The 17,403-nt window shown below is 55.6% G+C and overlaps 1 protein-coding gene across 2 annotated transcripts; it reads right to left on the bottom strand.

The window, feature by feature from the left end:
• Positions 1-4,618: 4,618 nt before the first annotated feature.
• MYADM (myeloid associated differentiation marker) lies at positions 4,619-15,134 on the bottom strand. Of its 2 annotated transcripts, none has more exons than XM_005590269.4 (3): positions 15,088-15,134; positions 11,287-11,371; positions 4,619-7,521 (listed from the first exon to the last, which is right to left on the bottom strand). In XM_005590269.4, exon 3 carries the CDS (start codon positions 7,517-7,519, stop codon positions 6,551-6,553), a length of 969 nt encoding a protein of 322 aa, XP_005590326.1. In that variant the 5' UTR covers positions 7,520-7,521; positions 11,287-11,371; positions 15,088-15,134; the 3' UTR covers positions 4,619-6,550. The 2 variants fall into 2 exon arrangements, with proteins under 2 accessions (XP_005590326.1, XP_005590325.1); XM_005590268.4 differs by lacking the exon at positions 15,088-15,134 and adding an exon at positions 13,556-13,616.
• Positions 15,135-17,403: the final 2,269 nt, after the last annotated feature.

Here is a 17,403-nt window from a genome sequence, read left to right as displayed (position 1 = left end):
ATCTTTTTCGATGTCTCTGACTCTCCGAATCTCTCTGTGTCTGTGGCTCTATGAATCCTCTGTTTGTCTCTTTGGCTCTGTGAATCGTAATTCAGGCTCTCTGAATCTCTCTCTATGTCTCTATGATCTCTCCGTGTCTCTGGCTCTCTGAATCTCTGTCTCTGGCTCTCTGAATCTCTCTCTATGTCTCTATGATCTCTCCGTGTCTCTGGCTCTCTGAATCTCTGTCTCTGGCTCTCTGAATCTCTGTCTCTGGCTCTCTGAATCCCTCTTGAGGGGCTCTAGAGACTTCCCTCTCTGTCTCTCTGTGATTCAGTCTCTCTCCCTCTTCCCTCTTCTGTGTCTGTGTCTCTGTTTCTCTCTGTCCCCTTCTCTGACCCACTCCATGTGTCGATCTGGCCCTGTGAGTCTCTCTCCATCTCTGAGGTCTCTCCCTCGCTCCCTGCGTATCTGTGATTCCGTCTCTCTCCGTCCTTTCTTTCCTATGCCTCTGTCCTCTGCCCTCTTCTCTGACCCACTCTTCGTGTCTCTCCGGCCCTGTGAATCCCTCTGTCTCTGAGGGCTCTCCCTCCCCCTGAGTGTCTCTGTGATTCAATCCCTGTCTTCCTCTCTCTAGATCTCGCTGGCTCCGGCATCCTCTCTGTGCGCCCCCTCTCAGGAAGGGGGTCTCTCCGAGGGCCGGCGCGGTCAGTCTCTTCCGGCTTCCCCACCTCTTGGTCGCTCTACCCGCGTCCCCGCCTCTCTCTGGTCTGGCTCTGCGCCTCCCCGGCTCGGGAGCGCTTCCCAGTCCCAGCTCCGGAGAGACCGGCTCTGTTGCCAGGGGCAACCACGGCCCGCCCCGGGCTGCGGGCGCAGTGCTTTCTGGGACTGGTAGTCCGAGTCTGCGGACCAGCCACTCTCGGGACGTGGCCGAGAACTCCGTCTCCCGGCGTGCCCCGCGAGGCTGGGCGGGACGGTGCGGCGGCGCCTGGGAGGGACTCTGGACGTCCAGCACACCTTCTCTGGGACTTTTTAGGGGTTCGGGCCGGGTTTCCTGGGATTCCCAAAGCCGAAGGGAAGGTGGGGGAATCCGAGTCCTCTCGTAACCACTCTCCCTAAATGTGGAGACCACTGACCTTCCAGCCACCTCCAGGTGACCTAGGGCGAAGGATAGGCGGCGGGAATGGCCCCGAAACTGACCTAGGAATCCCACCACGTTCTAGTCCAGTGCCCTTGGGTTCTTTCCCGAGTTAACCAACGTATCACCCCAGAGTTCTATAGCTATTCTCTCGGGTGCTTTCCAGAAGGGATTCAGGCATGGGATGGGAGAGAAGGGTGGGCGAGGAGTCCTTTACGAAGACAGCGATGGGCCGGGCACGGTGGCTCACGCCTGTAATCCCAGCACTTTGGGAGGCCTAGGCGGGTGGATCATGAGGTCAGGAGATCGAGACCATCCTGGCTAGCACGGTGAAACCCCGTCTCTACTAAAAATGCAAAAAATTAGCCGGGCGTGGCGGCGGGCGCCTGTAGTCCCAGCTACTCGGGAGGCTGAGGCAGGAGAATGGCGTGAACCCGGGAGGCGGAGCTTGCAGTGAGCCGAGATCGCGCCACTGCACTCCAATCCAGCCTGGGCGACAGAGCAAGACTCCGTCTCAAAAAAAAAAAAAAAAAAAAAAAAAAAGACAGCGATGGAGTGGGCTGGAGCTCAAAAGTGGACGCTGCAGAAATGAAAAGGAGGCCTTTCCTCATCCAACGAGAGTGTGTGCCCCAGCTGGCCCTTCCTTCTCCCCTTCCACGGGAACCCTTCCCTCCCTTTCGGTGTCTCTCCCCAATTGCTTTTGCGGATGTAGATGCAGATAGGGGGTTGTGCGATCATCGAATTTTCTTTAAAACTTTTTTTGTTTGTTTGTTTGTTTTTAATAGAGACGAAGTCTTGTTGTGTTGCCCAGGCTGGTCTTGAACTCCTGGGCTTAAGCGATCCTCCCGCCTTATCCTCCCAGGGTTGGGACTACAAGCGTGAGCCTCCGTGGCGGCTGATCATGGAATTTTTATTTTTTTTTATTTTTTATTTTTTTCAGATGGAGTCTCGCTCTGTCTCCCAGGCTGGAGTGCAGTGTGGCATGATCTCGGCTCATTACAACCTCCGCCTCCCAGGTTCAAGCGATTCTCCTGCCTCAGCCTCATGAGTAGCTGGAACTACAGGCACCTGCCACCACGCCTGGCTAATTTTTGTATTTTTAGTAAAGACGGGGTTTCACCATGTTGGCCAGGATGGTCTCGATCTCCTAACCTCGTGATCCACCCACCTCGACCTCCCAAAGTGCTGGGATTACAGACGTGAGCCACCCACCCGGCCTGATCCGGGAGTTTTGTAGGGCTTATATATATTTGTGTATTTGTGATTCTCCTGAGGAGGGGGGAAAAATGTGTGGGCGGAGGATTACCTAGGTGCCCAGGCAAGAGACTGAAGGCACAAACTGTTTCAGTATAATAAAGAAAATAGTTAGAATAAGAATAGTCATAATACAAATTAGATATAGAGATGATCATGGACAATTACCAATCATTATTATAAATACTGTTAATCATTAGCTTTTAACATTACTCTTTGGCTGGGCGCGGTGGCTCAAGCCTGTAATCCCAGCACTTTGGGAGGCCAAGACGGGCGGATCACGAGGTCAGGAGATCGAGACCATCCTGGCTAACACGGTGAAACCTCGTCTCTACTAAAAATACAAAAAAACTAGCCGGGCGAGGTGGCGGGCGCCTGTAGTCCCAGCTGCTTGGGAGGCTGAGGCAGGAGAATGGCGTAAACCCGGGAGGCGGAGCTTGCAGTGAGCTGAGATCTGGCCACTGCACTCCAGCCTGGGCGGCAGAGCCAGACTCCGTCTCAACAACAACAACAACAACAACAACAAAAATTACTCTTTGTTGCATTACTAATGTAACCTAGGAATAACCAGTGGGTATAGGGTCAGGTGCTGAAGGGACATTGTGAGAAGTGACCTAGAAGGCGAGAGGTGAGTCTTCTGTCGCGCCCTCATCAGGGCCACTTGAGGGCTGCTTGGTCAAGCGATACCGCCAGTGTCTGGGAAGGCACCTGTTACTTAGCAGACCACAAAAGGGAGTCTCCTTTCCTTGGAGGAGTCAGGGAATGCTCTGCTCCACCAGCTTCTTGTGGAAGACTGCATATTATCCAGGCCTGCCCGCAGTCATCCGGAGGCCTAAACCCCTCCGTGTGGTGCTGTGCTTCAGTGGTCACGCTCCTTGTCCGCTTTCATGTTCCTCCTGTACTCCTGGTTCCTCTTTGAAGTTCGTAGTAAACATTGGTAGCAGAAATAGTGAAAGTCTTAAAATCTTTGATCTTTCTTGTAAGTGCATAGAAGAAAACATTGACGTATGCTGCCTGCTCTCTCTGCTTCGGCTACCTAAAAGGGGAGGGCCCCCATCCTGTAATCACATGACTTGCTTCACCTTGTGAACCACTTAGAAGACTCACCCTCCTTACCCCGCCCCCTTGTCTTGTATGCAATAAATATCAGCGCGCCCAGCCGTTCGGGGCCACTACCGGTCTCCGCGTCTTGATGGTAGTGGTCCCCTGCGCCCAGCTGCTTTCTCTTTATCTCTTTGTCTAGTGCCTTCATTTATGACAATCTCTCATCTCCGCACACGGGGAGAACACCCGCTAAGCCCCGTAGGGCTGGCCCCTACAGAAATGGACAAGATGGCCTTCTGTGGGGCAGAGATTGGTTGCAGTAGTTCATTTGATCTCTATGAAGGTCTTCTGTTGACCAGGTATATTCAGAGGCTTAGACTGGAGGGTAAGAAGGGAGCTGATAGTGGGAATGTAGGTGGGATCAGATCATGAAGGCCAGACCCAGGGGCTTTGATAGTGCCTATAGGCAATATGGCATGGGCTACGGAACTTCAGCAGGGAAGGGCAGGATCAGATCTCCATGAGGGAAGAATCCCTCTGGATCCAGGGTGGGATGGTGGAGGACGAGGCTGGGGCAGTAGCTCAGGTGAAACAAAGTGGAACTTGAGCTGGGCCAGGAACCTGGAGAAGAGGGCGGTGGAAATGGTATTTAGGAGGAAGAAACAGACAGTGTTTGATGAGGGACTGACTGAGGAGAGGGGGGAAGGTACTACCATATGCTTGGGTTCTCAGCTCTGAGAGGCTATTACTGAAATGGGGAGCCTGGGAGGAAGAGGTGATTTGGGAGGAAAGCTCCTTCACTCAAATTGGGACATTGTATTTGTGAGGTGCTCAGGGGACGGACTCTGAGGAGGGTGAAGTCTAGTTCATTTCTATCCCACCCAGCCCTCCTGGTTTGAGGAAGTCATTTAGAAGACCCTGACTCAGCTAGTATCTTCTGATGAGGCCAAGGTTGTCTTGGCCCCCAACCCCATTCTCCCACTAGGCCCAAGAATCTGACCCTTGCCCTTCTCCGAGAGCCCTCCCCATTTTTTTTTTTTTTTTTTTTTTTTTTTTGTAGAGACAGGATTTCACCATGTTGGCCAGGCTAGTCTCAAACTCCTGACCTCAAGTAATCCGCCCGCCTTGGGCTCCCAAAGTGCTGGGATTACAGGCATGAGCCACCGTGCTTGGCCGCCCTCCCCATTAATAAAGTACAAGTCCTTCTTTTATCTTTATATTGATAGTTAAAGGAAAAAGAACATGATGGATACGGGAATGGGGGAAGGGACAAGGCTTCTATGACTAACAACAGGAACTGATTGGAACCAAAAGCTCCAGAGAATTAAAAAAAAATAAAATATATATTTATACATTTATATATATATATATCTCACGTTATGCATGTGAGTCCCAGACAAGCAGGAAGCAGCAGCAAGAAGCAACTAGCACACAGAAACACCCATGCGTGTGCGCTACACATTCAAGCAAAGCCATTCCTCTAGCTAGGACGGCAGCAATCCGCACCCTCCCACCTACAGGCAAAAGAGAACAGCTGAAAAGAAACTTCCCTCTTTAAGGGCCACTCAGTAATTTTCATCCTCATGACCAGGAAAAAGAAAGAAAAACAAAACAAAAAAGGCTGATCTTGCCTTGAAAGCGGGCAGTGGCCGTGTTCTTCTCTTTGCCAAAGCAGGACACGTTATTTTTAACACAGAGGGCCACATCCCTGTCCCGCACAAATACTTCAGACAGTTGTCTTCAACATCCTGTGGTTCTTTGTCCGACTCCTTTTTTTTTTATTTTTTTTTTTGAGATGGAGTCTCGCTCTGTCGCCCAGGCTGGAGCGCAGTGGCGCCATCTTAGACTTACGGCAACCTCCACCTCCCGGATTGAAGGGATTCTCCTGTCTCGGTCCCCCAAGTAGCTGGGATTACAGGCGCGCGCCACCACGCCTGGCTAATTTTTGTATTTTTAGCAGAGACGTGGTTTCACCATATTGGCCAGGCTGGTCTTGAACTCCTGACCTCAGGTGATTGCCTGCCTTGGCCTCCCAAAGTGCTGGGATTACAGGCGTGAGCTACCACGCCCGGCCCTGAATTTTTTTTTTTTTGATACCACAGAGAATAGTTGGGATGAAAGGCATCCAGCCCCTGCTTCCTTTAAGGCGGCCTCTAGGCAGTGGGTGTTCTGTAAGCCTGGCAAAAATTCTGGAGCCGATCTCTGGCAAGACTGAGTGCCAGGCAGGGCCTAGGGACCCAGGGTCTGTGCTTAAAGCCTCCTGCCCATTGGAAATTACTGACCTCCAAATATATATATATATATAAAATATATATACACACATATATATGTATATATATATTTTTTTAACTTAAAGGGGAAGTCACTGCACATCTTCCTCCACTGGGAGAAAGGGGACCCAATCACCAGCTACCCACCCCTCACCCCCCAAACACACACACACACACACACGCGTACACACTGACTAAGGCACAGCGAGGGCGGGCAGGCATGCTTTGGCAATGGGGCCCCTTGGGGAGCTGTGGCATGGACGGCTGCAAGGGGTGTGGATGTGTGAGCTCAGCACCTTTGGAGGTGGGTGGAGGCAGGAAGAGAAAGAAGTCTCAGGGCTCCCAAGGACATAGGAGAAGGTGGTTGGGAAACAGGCAGTTAAGAAAGCCAACAGGAAACCCAGAAAAGAGATTTAAAAAAAAACAGAGTGGAAAAAGAGAAACAGGCTGGGTGCGGCAGCTCACACCTGTCCTCCCAGCTACTTGGGAGGCTGAGGCAGGAGAATTGCTTGAACCCGGGAGGCGGGGGTTGCAGTGAGCCAAGATTCAACCACTGCACTCCAGCCTGGGCCACAGAGTGAGACTCTGTCTTAAAAAAAAGAAAAGAAAAAGAGAAACAGCTCAGGGGTGAAAACAGGATGTGGGCAACAGAACAACACAGGAAGGAAACAGCAAGAGGAAAGGGAAGGAAGAAGATGCATCCAAGAACTAGAGTGCAAGGAACTGGGAAGGAAAGAAAAAGGTGGGAGGGGAGACAGGAAGAGGAAAACATAGGAAAGGCAGAGGCAAGAAGTACTCCATAAAGAAAACTCGGGCAAGAAGAACGAAGAGGTTGGAGAGGGAATGGGAGCCTCTTGGGAGAGTCTTAGACCTTAACAAAAACCAGGCGGGCAGAGTGCACCAGGTCAGCCACATACGCCAGTAGGTTGATGGCTGTCAAGATGGCCACAGCCAGTCGGCGGTCCCAGCCACACACATAGTAGGTATGGCTGTGGCTGCAGCTTACATCTCTTGAGCGCCGAGGCTGGCCGCCATACTTCTCATCGAACTGGTAGAGGGGCCAGAGAACAAGGGCAGTGGCATAGAGGAGGACAGACAGCAAGGCCAGCCCCGACAGGAAGCTGGGGAAGGGGATGGGCAGTACATTGGTGCACTCCCCCAGGTTCAGCAGGATGGCGATGGCCGCTAGGATGAAGCAGATGGCGTACACCGCCACGCACCACTCCAGGGCCGGCTGGTGCTGGTACAGGTTGATGTCACTGATGAACGCGAAGATGATGCAGGCCACGAAGGTCTCCAGCACCTTCAGCAGCCCGGGCACGGTGGCCATGTAGCCAGTGATCTCGCCGGGCCGGGCCCGGGTCCAGGCCACTTCGGTGGCATAAGCCACACAAGCGATGCAGGAGAAGAAGGTGGCGGCGATGGCGTGGTCCCGGGAACGGCCGTGGGACAGGAACTGGACGTAGGTGGTGGGGTAGATGATGGAGGCGGAGAGGCAGAAGAGGGCCGCGTAGCAGGCGAAGGTGATGGGGAAGTTGCGCCAAGACAGGGGGAAGCGGGCCTGGAGCCCGCACAGCTCCACGATGAGGATGATCAGGGTCACGGAGAAGCAGAAGCACCAGGTGAACATAGACCAGTTGCCCATGGACCCCGTCCAGGCGCCAACGCTAGCCACCAGTGAGAAGGCCACGCAGGTAGACACCAGCTGCAGCAGGCGAAGGAGACCCAGGGGCTGTGTCAGGGCCCGAGGGGACCCCACGATCGTGGGGGACCCCAGGCCCGAGGACGACGTCGTGGTGGTCGTGATGGTGGTGCGGGTGACCGTCACTGGCATGGCTGCAAAAAGGGGAAAGACAGTGTCCTTACAAGGTCACAAACATAGGAATCCAGGTCCCTTAGCCATTGCCTACCGCAGGGACAAATGAATATGAGCTCTAGTTAGGGAGTTCCCAAGACGTGGGGCTTCGGGTTTTCTTTCTTGTTTCCCTTTCTCTTCTTTTTTCTTTTGAGACAGAGTCTTGCTCTGTGGCCCAGGCTGGAGTGCAGCGGCACAATCTCGGCTCACTACAACCTCCGCTACTCAGGTTCAAGTGATTCTCCCGACTCAGCCTCCCGAGTAGCTGAGATTACAGATGCGTGCCACCACGCCCAGCTAATTTTTATTTTTAGTAGAGACAGGGTTTTGCCCTGTTGGCCAGGCTGGTCTCGAACTCCTGACCACAGGTGATCCGTTGGCCTTGGCCTCCCAAAGTGCTGGGATTACAGGCATGAGCCACTGCGCCCGGCCTTGGGTTTTCAAATGGGGACTGTCCTCGGCATACAGGGATGAGCCTGTCCCCTCCAGCTCTAGACTCACTCCTCCCCTACCCGTATCAGAACGCAGGAGTCCAGGCACCTATTTTCCTCCTTCCCAAGAGATTCTTCTCTCTTTCGAGACCTAACTACTGTACAACTACACTGTTTGCTTCCCACTCCAGATACCAGGCTTCCCTCTTTCCCTTCTTCCCCCAGGGACTCAGTAACTCAGCCATTTAGCACTCTGTACTCTACAGCACCATCCCTCTGGCCAGGCGTGGGAGTGGCTCATGCCTGTAATCCCAGCACTCCAGGAGGCTGAGGCAGGAGGATTGCTTGAGCCCAGGTGTTGGAGACCAGCCTGGGCAACCTAAGGAGACCTCATTTACCAAAAAAAAAAAAAAAAAATTAAAAATTAGCTGGGTGTGGTGGTGTGTACATGTGGTCCCAGCTACTCGGGATGCTGAGGTGGGAGGAGTGCTTGAGCCTGGGAGGTCGAGGCTGCAGTGAGCTGTAATGCACCACTGCACTCCAGCCTGGGCAGTGCAGCCGGGGACAGTGAGACCCCGACTCAAAAAAAAAAAAATTGCCGGGCACGGTGGCTCAAGCCTGTAATCCCAGCACTTTGGGAGGCCGAGGCAGGCGGATCACGAGGTCAGGAGATCGAGACCATCCTGGCTAACATGGTGAAACCCCGTCTCTACTAAAAATACAAAAAACTAGCCGGGCGAGGTGGCGGGCGCCTGTAGTCCCCGCTACTCGGAGGCTGAGGCGGGAGAATGGTGTAAACCCGGGAGGTGGAGCTTGCAGTGAGCCGAGATTGCGCCACTGCACTCCAGCCTGGGTGATACAGCGAGACTCCGTCTCAAAAAAAAAAAAAAAAAATTAAAATTACAAATAGGCTGGGTGTGGTTGCTCATGCCTGTAATCCCAGCACTTTGGGAGGCCAAGGGAGGTGAATTACTTGAGGTCAGGAGTTGGAGACCAGCCTGGCCAACATAGTGACACTCAGTCTCTACCAAAAATGCAAAAATTATCTGGGCATGGTGGCATGCACCTGCAATCCCAGTTACTCGGGAGACTGAGGCAGGAGAATCACTTGAACCCGGGAGGCGGAGGTTGCAGTGAGCCGAGATCGCACCACTGCACTCCAACCTGGGGAACAGCCTGGGGAACAGAGCCAGACTCTGCCTTAAAAAAAGAAATAATAATATGGTGCGGTGGCTCATGCCTGTAATCCCAGCACTTTGGGAGGCCAAGGTAGGTGGATCACTTAAGGCCAGGAGTTCAAGACCAGCCTGGCCAATGTGGTGAAATCCTGTACTAAAAATACAAAAATGAGCTGGGTGTGGTGGTGGGCACCTGCAATCCCAGCTACTTGGGAGACTGAGGCAGGAGAATTACTTGAACCCGGGAGGTGGAGGTTGCAGTGAGCCGAGACTGCACCACTGCACTCCAGCCTGGGCAGTGCAGCCGGGAACAACCCCGACTCAAAAAAAAAAAAAAAAAAAAAATTAAAATTACAAATAGGCTGGGTGTGGTTGCTCATGCCTGTAATCCCAGCACTTTGGGAGGCCAAGGTAGGTGGATCACTTGAGGTCAGGAGTTGGAGACCAGCCTGGCCAACATGGTGACACTCGGTCTCTACCAAAAATGCAAAAATTATCTGGGCATGGTGGCATGCACCTGCAATCCCAGTTACTCGGGAGACTGAGGCAGGAGAATCACTTGAACCCGGGAGGCGGAGGTTGCAGTGAGCCGAGATCGCACCACTGCACTCCAGCCCGGGCGACATGAGTGAAACTCCATCTCAAAAAAATAAAATAAAATAATAAAAATAAATTAAAATAATAATAATAATAATAAAGCGTCCTCCTTCTGCCTCCTGCCACAACCTAAGAGTCAGGACAAAACGCTTGTCTTCCACGAACTCTGAAAGCCCCATCTCTCAACTTCCTTTTCTTTCAGTATTCAGAGCTCTGCACCCCAGACCCTGTGAGCAGACTTCCTTCTTCTATCGAACGGTGACCTCGACATTTCCAGCCTCTAAACGGCCCAACCTCCCCAGGCTTCCATTCTCAGGGACCCACATCTAATAAGAGCTCCGACCTCCCAATAAAGGATATCTTCTCATAGAGATCCCAGCCGCGGAAAACCAAGAGATTTCCCCTCCCTTCTGGCAAGGAGCCTAAACTCTCAGTGGCCCCCTCCTCTCCCCACCCCCAACCTTGGAGATTAAGACCTTCACTCTCAGTCTAACTCCCACCCGGAATTTAGGACTGGAGTACTGTAACCCAAAAAGTTTGGTTTCAGCCTCCCCCTCCCCACTCCCGCACACTGAGTCCATCCGCCTCCACCTTCTCTCCCCAAAACCCAGCCAGCTGGTCCCCCAGCTTCTGGGAAATTCAGCTCCCCAGATTTCCAACTGTCCAGTAGGAACCCCAGGCCCTTCCACTGAACTCTTTAGGCCTCACAATCCTGTTTGTTTGTTTTACTTTTTTTTTTTTTAAACGGAGTCGCTCTGTCACCCAGGATGCAGTGCAATGGTGCAATCTGGACTCACTGCAACCTCCGCCTCCTGATTCAAGCGATTCTCCTGCCTCAGCCTCCTGAGTAGCTGGGATTACAGGCTTCCGCCACCAAGCCCGGCTAATTTTTGTATTTTTAGTAGAGAAGGGGTTTCGCCATGTTGGCCAAGCTGGTCTCAAACTCCTGACCTCAAGTGATCCGCCCGCCTTGGCCTCCCAAAGTGATGGGATTACAGGCATGAGCCACTGCGCCTGGCCATCACAGTCCTGTCATAAGGGGTCAGACCTCTGGCCCTGGGCCCTGAGCCTGAAGGATCCCAGATGCCCCAGACTCCAGAAAACCAACTTGCTTCTTTTGTCCTTGCAAAATCTACAGCTTTCACCTCCTTGTCCTAACGGCCCCCAGGAATCAAGTGCCAGTCCTCTTAGAAACCAGGTGCCCAGTTCTTTCCTCAGGGTGTAAACTGTCTCATTGCAGCCACACCACTAAACCCAAGTTGACCTCTCCTAGCCCACAGGAAAGTAACTTCCTCCTTTCAGATTCAGGCACATTGCAGGGCAGTAGCACAGGTCTTAACCTCTTCCCGGCAGTCCCAGCACAGCAGCTCCCCGAGACAAGGGAGCCAGGGCCTGGCCATGCTTCTTCCTCAGATATCTCAGTGTCTGGGGCCCTATTCCTTGGAGCCCAAGCTTCCTGGTCTTTCTCCCAGGATCTAGGAGTCCAGAACCCAATCCTTCCTCCCTCAGACCCAGGAGTCCAAGCCCACTGCCCACTCACCAGCGGTCTTAGCAGAGGAACCCACGGAGAAAGATCTGGTGGTGGAGACGGATTAAGCCACACCTGGAACAGGCTGTAAGAGCACCTGAGGAGGAGGGAGGCCGTTAGCGTCCGTTTGGACAGGCTCCTCCCTCCCGAGATCCGCTGCCCCGCGGGGACAGGAACGTGGCGTGGAGCCCAGCAGGGGCCTGGCTGTGACCCCGGGCGAGCCCCGCCCCCTTCCCCTCCCGTTCAGTAAACTGGGCTGCGGCCGATGGAAGCCAGCGAAAGTGCACGCCCCGCGGGCCGGCGTGGGCGCGCGTGTGATCTTAACCCCGCGGGGGCGGGGGGACTGGGGTGCAGGCGGCGGTGGTTAGAGAACCCTGGGCGGCGGCTGCGGGGGCGGAAGGCCCAGCCAGAGCCGGAGTCTCCGCGCCTTATAAGGGCTTCGAGTCGGCCCAGCCATCTGGAATGTGTCAGGGACCAGGAGGCGGTGCCCAGACCCCCGCCCGCCTCCGGGGCTGCCCGCCCTCTCCCGGATTTCCGGGGGGTGGGGACCCCGACTCCCAGGCCCTAGTAGGAGAGGAGTGGAGGCCCGTATTTCTGGATCCCTATAAACATGGGCTGAGAGCCCTCCGAGAGCATCTCTAAGACCGGAGTGGGCAGGGACCCGGGACTCAGGCTCCGGGCTGGAAACTGCACGCGGTGCTGGAGTCAGGCCCGAGGCCCAGACACGCCTCCCACGGTCTCCCTGATCGCCATTCGGGGCTTGCGGGAGCACCTGGGAGCATTCGGGGCTTGCGGGGGCTTCGGGGCTTGCGGGAGCACCTCCTCGCCCTCACGACCCCCCAGGACCCGGGAAGGAGAAGGAAATCGGGACTGGCCCAGCGTCCCGTGCTCTAGAAGGCGGGCTACTGCCCCGTCCCAAGCAGGAGAGGAGGACGAGCGAGGGCGTCACTCATTCAGTCTCCCGCGGAAGGTGGGCTAGCCGCGGAGGGGGCGCGCCGAGGGGAGGGGAGGAGAGGGGTCCACCCCGCCCTTAGGGCCTCCAGCAGTCGTCCGAGATCAGAGCTCAGGAATGCGCAGCCAGAGCCTGGAGGGTGTGGAAACAGGCCTCCGGGATTCCTTGCAGAGCACCGGACTCCCCGGGCCACACCCAGCCCCTCAGTGTCCTCCCTCGTCCACTTCAGACGCCACACCTATCGCTCACGCTCAGAATCGGGCCCCAGAACCCCAGCCTCGGCTCTCGGCACCCAGAGATGCGGGACGCAGCCCTGTCCTCTCCTCCTTTCCCAGCTCCTTCTGCACTTTGGGAGCACGGGGCTGGATCTTAACACCCCTCCCTCGGCCTTTCAGGAGCCCAAAGTTCCGATTCTGTCTGTCCCCTGGATGGGGAGGGGTCAGTAATTCTGAATTCCTTCCATTCTCATTCCCAAACCCAGGACTCCTAAACCCAAGCTGTTCCCTTCCTAAAGGACCTCCACGTACCAGATTCCAGCCTCCAACTAGGGCACCTACGAGTCCCCATCTCTCTACTCCCGCAGACCCAGCCCCTCCTCCCTCATCCCAGGAGTCCAGGCCCCCAGCCCCTCCTCCCTCAGACCCAGAAGTCCAGATCCCCAGCCCCTCCTCCCTCAGACCTAGGAGTCCAGATCCCCAGCCCCTCCTCCCTCATCCCAGGAGTCCAGATCCCCAGCCCCTCCTCTCTCAGACCCAGGAATCCAGGCCCCCAGCCCCTCCTCCCTCAGACCCAGGAGTCCAGGCCCCCAGCCCCTCCTCCCTCATCCCAGGAGTCCAGGCCCCCAGCCCTTCCTCCCTCGGACCCAGGAGTCCAGACCCCCAGCCCCTCCTCCCTCTGACCCAGGAGTCCAGACCCCCAGCCCCTCCTCCCTCAGACCCAGGAGTCCAGACCCCCAGCCCCTCCTCCCTCTGACCCAGGAGTCCAGACCCCCAGCCCCTCCTCCCTCAGACCCAGGAGTCCAGACCCCCAGCCCCTCCTCCCTCAGACCCAGGAGTCCAGACCCCCAGCCCCTCCTCCCTCAGACCCAGGAGTCCAGACCCCCAGCCCTTCCTCCCTCAGACCCAGGAGTCCAGGTCCCCTTCCCCACTCTTCCAGACATATGACCTCCACAGTCCGGGTCCTCAGCCCTCTCCTCTGCAGAACCCCAAAAATCCTGGCCCAGCCCTAGTCTTTCTAGGGACCCAGATATTCTGAGACAGTCCATTCCTCCCTCTGGCCATAAGGACCCTAGACTGTTGCTCACGCCCTCTGGGGTCCCCACAACCTCACCTCAGGCAACCAGTGGCGGCTGAGGCTGAAGCAAAGACGACAGCTGCAGCTGGAAGGGTCTGAGGGCTGGGTGGGGTTGGCGGGCTGGGGAGCCAGGGCGGGCGGGACGGGGGCGGGGCCGGGGCGGGGCGCAGCTCAGGCTAGGGCGGTGGACCGGGACTTCCCCGAGCCTGGGCTATCCCAGCTCCGCCCTGAGGCGGGGCCAAGAGCGGACCACGCCCCCCGGGTAAAAAGTAACGCGGCGCTCCGGCCCCACCCCAGTGAGCAGGGTGGAGAGCTGAGGTCACCGTTGCCGTGGTGACAAAACAGGAAGACACAACAGCTGGCGGCGTGGAGACTCCTGGGGGCTGCCCTCCTCGACACAGCCCTAGAGGAGTCTCCAGGGTAGGCCAGGGAACACCGTTACCATAGAAACCCGCATGTTTAGGGTTTGTTTAGTACAGAGCCCCCCAGCTCAGGTCCCCACCCCCGTCTCACCCCACTCCTTTCTCCCGCTCCCTTCCTGCCCCCTCCTTCCTGGTCTATTCCGCCCCCACCCCTGCCTTGCTGGATGAAAGCTTAGACACCTGGGTCGCAGCGGATTGGGGGACCAGGCCCCTCAGTTTAATGGGGTTTGTGGGCTAGGATCTCTGTCTCTTGGAGCCCTGAGGGACAGCAGAATTGAGAGCAGTATTCCTGGGCCTTAGGTGGTTCTGGGCTACGATCCCTGACTGCTGGGTCTCCCCAAGAAACAGAGGCTAGATTCCTGTATTTAAGGATCTTGAAGGGGTAGCAAAATGCTCCCCTAGTACCCATTGGCACCGGGCGCCGCAGGGTAAGGGACTCGGCTGGACGCGGGTCTCAGATATCACAGTGGATAGGGGTGGGGTGTGTTGGGGGCAAAATTCCCGGGAGCTAGCGCTGTAGGAGTTGGGGGCCCGGATTCCTGGGCTCCACAGGATGCCTAGGTTGAGGCCGAGATTCTTGACTCAAAAGAACAATCAGGCCCCGGCGCTGTGGGTCACGCCTGTAATCCCAGCACTTCGGGAGGCTGAGGAGGGAGGATCCCTCGAGCCCAGGAGTTCAAGACCAGCCTGGGCAACATGGGGGAGACCCTGCTCTATTAAAAATAAGTAAATAATAATAATAATAGAACCATTAAAGCTCAGACTCTTGGATTTTCAGAGCAGGTGTTGCAAGCCTAGCCGCCTGGGTCTGGAAGGCAGATATATTTTTGGCCTACATTCCTGACTCCTGGTTGGAGGGAGGGACTCAGAATTTTAATGAGGATGGGGCTGGAGCTGGGGCTGGGGGCTCTGGATTCCTGGATCCTGCAAGAGGGGAAGGGATCCAAGGGGCTGGTGGGCCCGAAGTCCCCGGGGCAGGGAATGGCTGCCGGGTGCGTTTTTAAAAGGCGACTCTGCGGCCCTAAAACGCACTGCCGGAGCCAAAAGAAAAAGAGGGAGCTGAGAGTCGGGATGTCGGGCCCCCGGGGAGGGGCAGGGCGGGGACCCGGGACGCCTGAGTCCCTCCCTCTGGCCGCGCTCACTCACCGCGCTCTGCAGTTGTCCCGGGCGCGGCCTGGCTGGCGGCGGCCACTGGGCGGGGCCTGGTGGCGGCTGCGGCTGCGGCTGCTCAGCGACGCTGAGCTAACGGGGCGCGTCTGGCGCTGCCGCCGCTGGGCACCTTCCAGGGCCGACAGCTGAAGAGGCTTTGAGGCCGAGACCAGGAGTGGAAGCCGCGCGAGTGGCGAAGGGAGCAGTAGGAAGGGGTCCGGGAGCTGAGGATCCGGGTCTACGTGTCCTACGGAGCGGGGAGGGGCCGGAGGGGGAACTGCAGGAAGGGGGTTTCTGCAGGAGTGGAGAGGGGGTTGGGCAGAGGAAGTTAAAGCCTGTGTGCGCACTCTGTGCCTCTGCAAAGGGAAGGGGGCGCAGACCCTCTCTGTCATTCTGGGCCCTGCACAGGGGAGGGAGGTCTCAATGCGTCCAGATCAGGCCTTGTCCCAGGAGGGAGGGCTATGGACGGATAGGGAGTCGGGACATGGTGTTAGCTGGAGACTCCCCTGGGACGCCTCTAGGTTCCACTCACAGGCCTCCTTGGCCCCAAGTGTAGCAGTAAATCTTTCTCCCTTCCTGCCTAAATCAGTCACTGCCTGACCCCATAGTGACACACTCGAGGTACCCCAAACGGCCCAGAGGTGGTCTCCACTTACACAACTTACTGTATTATTCCTTGTGGTGGCAGCGGTTCCCCTGTAGACACTAGGGCCCCTCAACGTCGGGGTTCAGGGTAGCAGGAACAGGAAGCAAACATTTGAAGAGTGAAGGTCGGTCGCAGTGGCTCACCTCTGTCATCCTAAGCACTTTGGGAGGCCAAGGCCGGCAGATCACCCCTGAGGTGGGGAGTTTGAGACCAGCGTGGCCAACATGATGAAACCCCATCTCCATTACAAATACAAAAAAATGAAGCCTGATGGCGCCTCCTGTAGTCCCAGCTACTCAGGAGGCTGAGGCAGGAGAATGGCTTGAACCGGGGAGGTGGAGGTTGCAGTGAGCCAAGATTGTGCCACTGCACTCCACCATGGGTGACTGAGCGAAACTGTCTCAAAGCAAAAAATAACAACAAAACAAAAATTTGAAGAGTGAGTCATCGGGTGTGGTCCTAAGAAATGGCACTCTTGGCTGATGCAGCAGCTCATGTCTCTGATTCCAGCACACTGGGAGGCCCAGGTGGGTGGATCACCTGAAGTCAGGAGTTCGAGACCAGCCTCTCCAACATGGTGAAATCCTGTCTCTACTAAAAATACAAAAAATTAGCCGGACGTGGTGGCAGGCGCCTGTAATCCCAGCTACTTGGGAGGCTGAGGCAGGAGAATCGCTTGAACCCAGGAGGCAGAGGTTGTGGTGAGCAGAGATCACACCATTGCCCTTCAGCCTGGGCAACAAGAGTGAAACTCTGTCTCAAAAAAAAAAAAAGAAAAGAAGAAAGAAAAGAAAAAGAAAGAAAAATAAAAGAAAGAAATGGCACTCTTGAGTTCCCAGGTCTCTGTAATCTGGGATCATCTGGGATGTGCCCCTGGTTCAGAGTGGTTACCCGTGCCGTAAGCAGCACCCCTGACCCCAAAGATGATGACTCCAAACTGGCCCTGTAACCCAGTCTCAAACAGGCTGTGCCTCTGTTCCATGAGGCTGGCTGCTTTGGGGTAACGGGCTACATGCGCTGCCCCCCACTGACTTCCTAATATGTGGAGCTCCTTGACCAGAAGCAATACTGTGCGGGGTAACAGGAGGGTGAATAGGGCCATTCAGTGCAGACACAGATGCTGCTGTTGGCAGAAGTGCAAAGGGCAAGAAAAGCAAATAACAAGCCCAGAGTTGTTTATTCGAGGGAGGAAACTCACTGCCCAGTCCAGGATGAAAGGGCCCCAGTGTAATCCTCACACGCCCAGGTATTTGGCTCTTTGATCTTCCTTGGAAACTACCACACTGGGGGCTCAGCACTTGCTACTGCCAGCTAGGTAGGCATTCATCGGTGACGTAGCTGTTGTCGTCCACCTCGGCCACTTTGTTCCTGAGCTCATGGAGCAAGCCCTGAGGACGCCAGGGAAAGAGGCTGATCCAGAGCCACAGAGTGGCCATCCGATCTACCACATGGCATCATAGCATTCTCTGTAATAGAGGTTTTAGGGGGAGAGTTCCCTTGGGATAAAGATTACGAACTGGTTTCCACTCCCAACACGTCTGACACCACCAATGTGTGCGTTTTTTCTTTTCTTTTTTTTGAGACGGAGTCTCGCTTTTGTCATCCAGGCTGGAGTGCAATGATGTGATCTTGGCTCATTGCAACTTCTGCCTCCCAGGTTGAAGCGA

The sequence above is a fragment of the Macaca fascicularis genome, chromosome 19 (assembly GCF_037993035.2).
Source record: "Macaca fascicularis isolate 582-1 chromosome 19, T2T-MFA8v1.1".
Classification (NCBI taxonomy): Eukaryota; Metazoa; Chordata; class Mammalia; order Primates; family Cercopithecidae; genus Macaca; species Macaca fascicularis.
This window is presented reverse-complemented; position numbering and strand designations above follow the sequence as displayed.

Coding starts and splice junctions, on each gene's coding strand:
- MYADM (XM_005590269.4), bottom strand. CDS start 7,519: ATGCCAGTGACGGTCACCCGCACCACCATCACGACCACCACGACGTCG.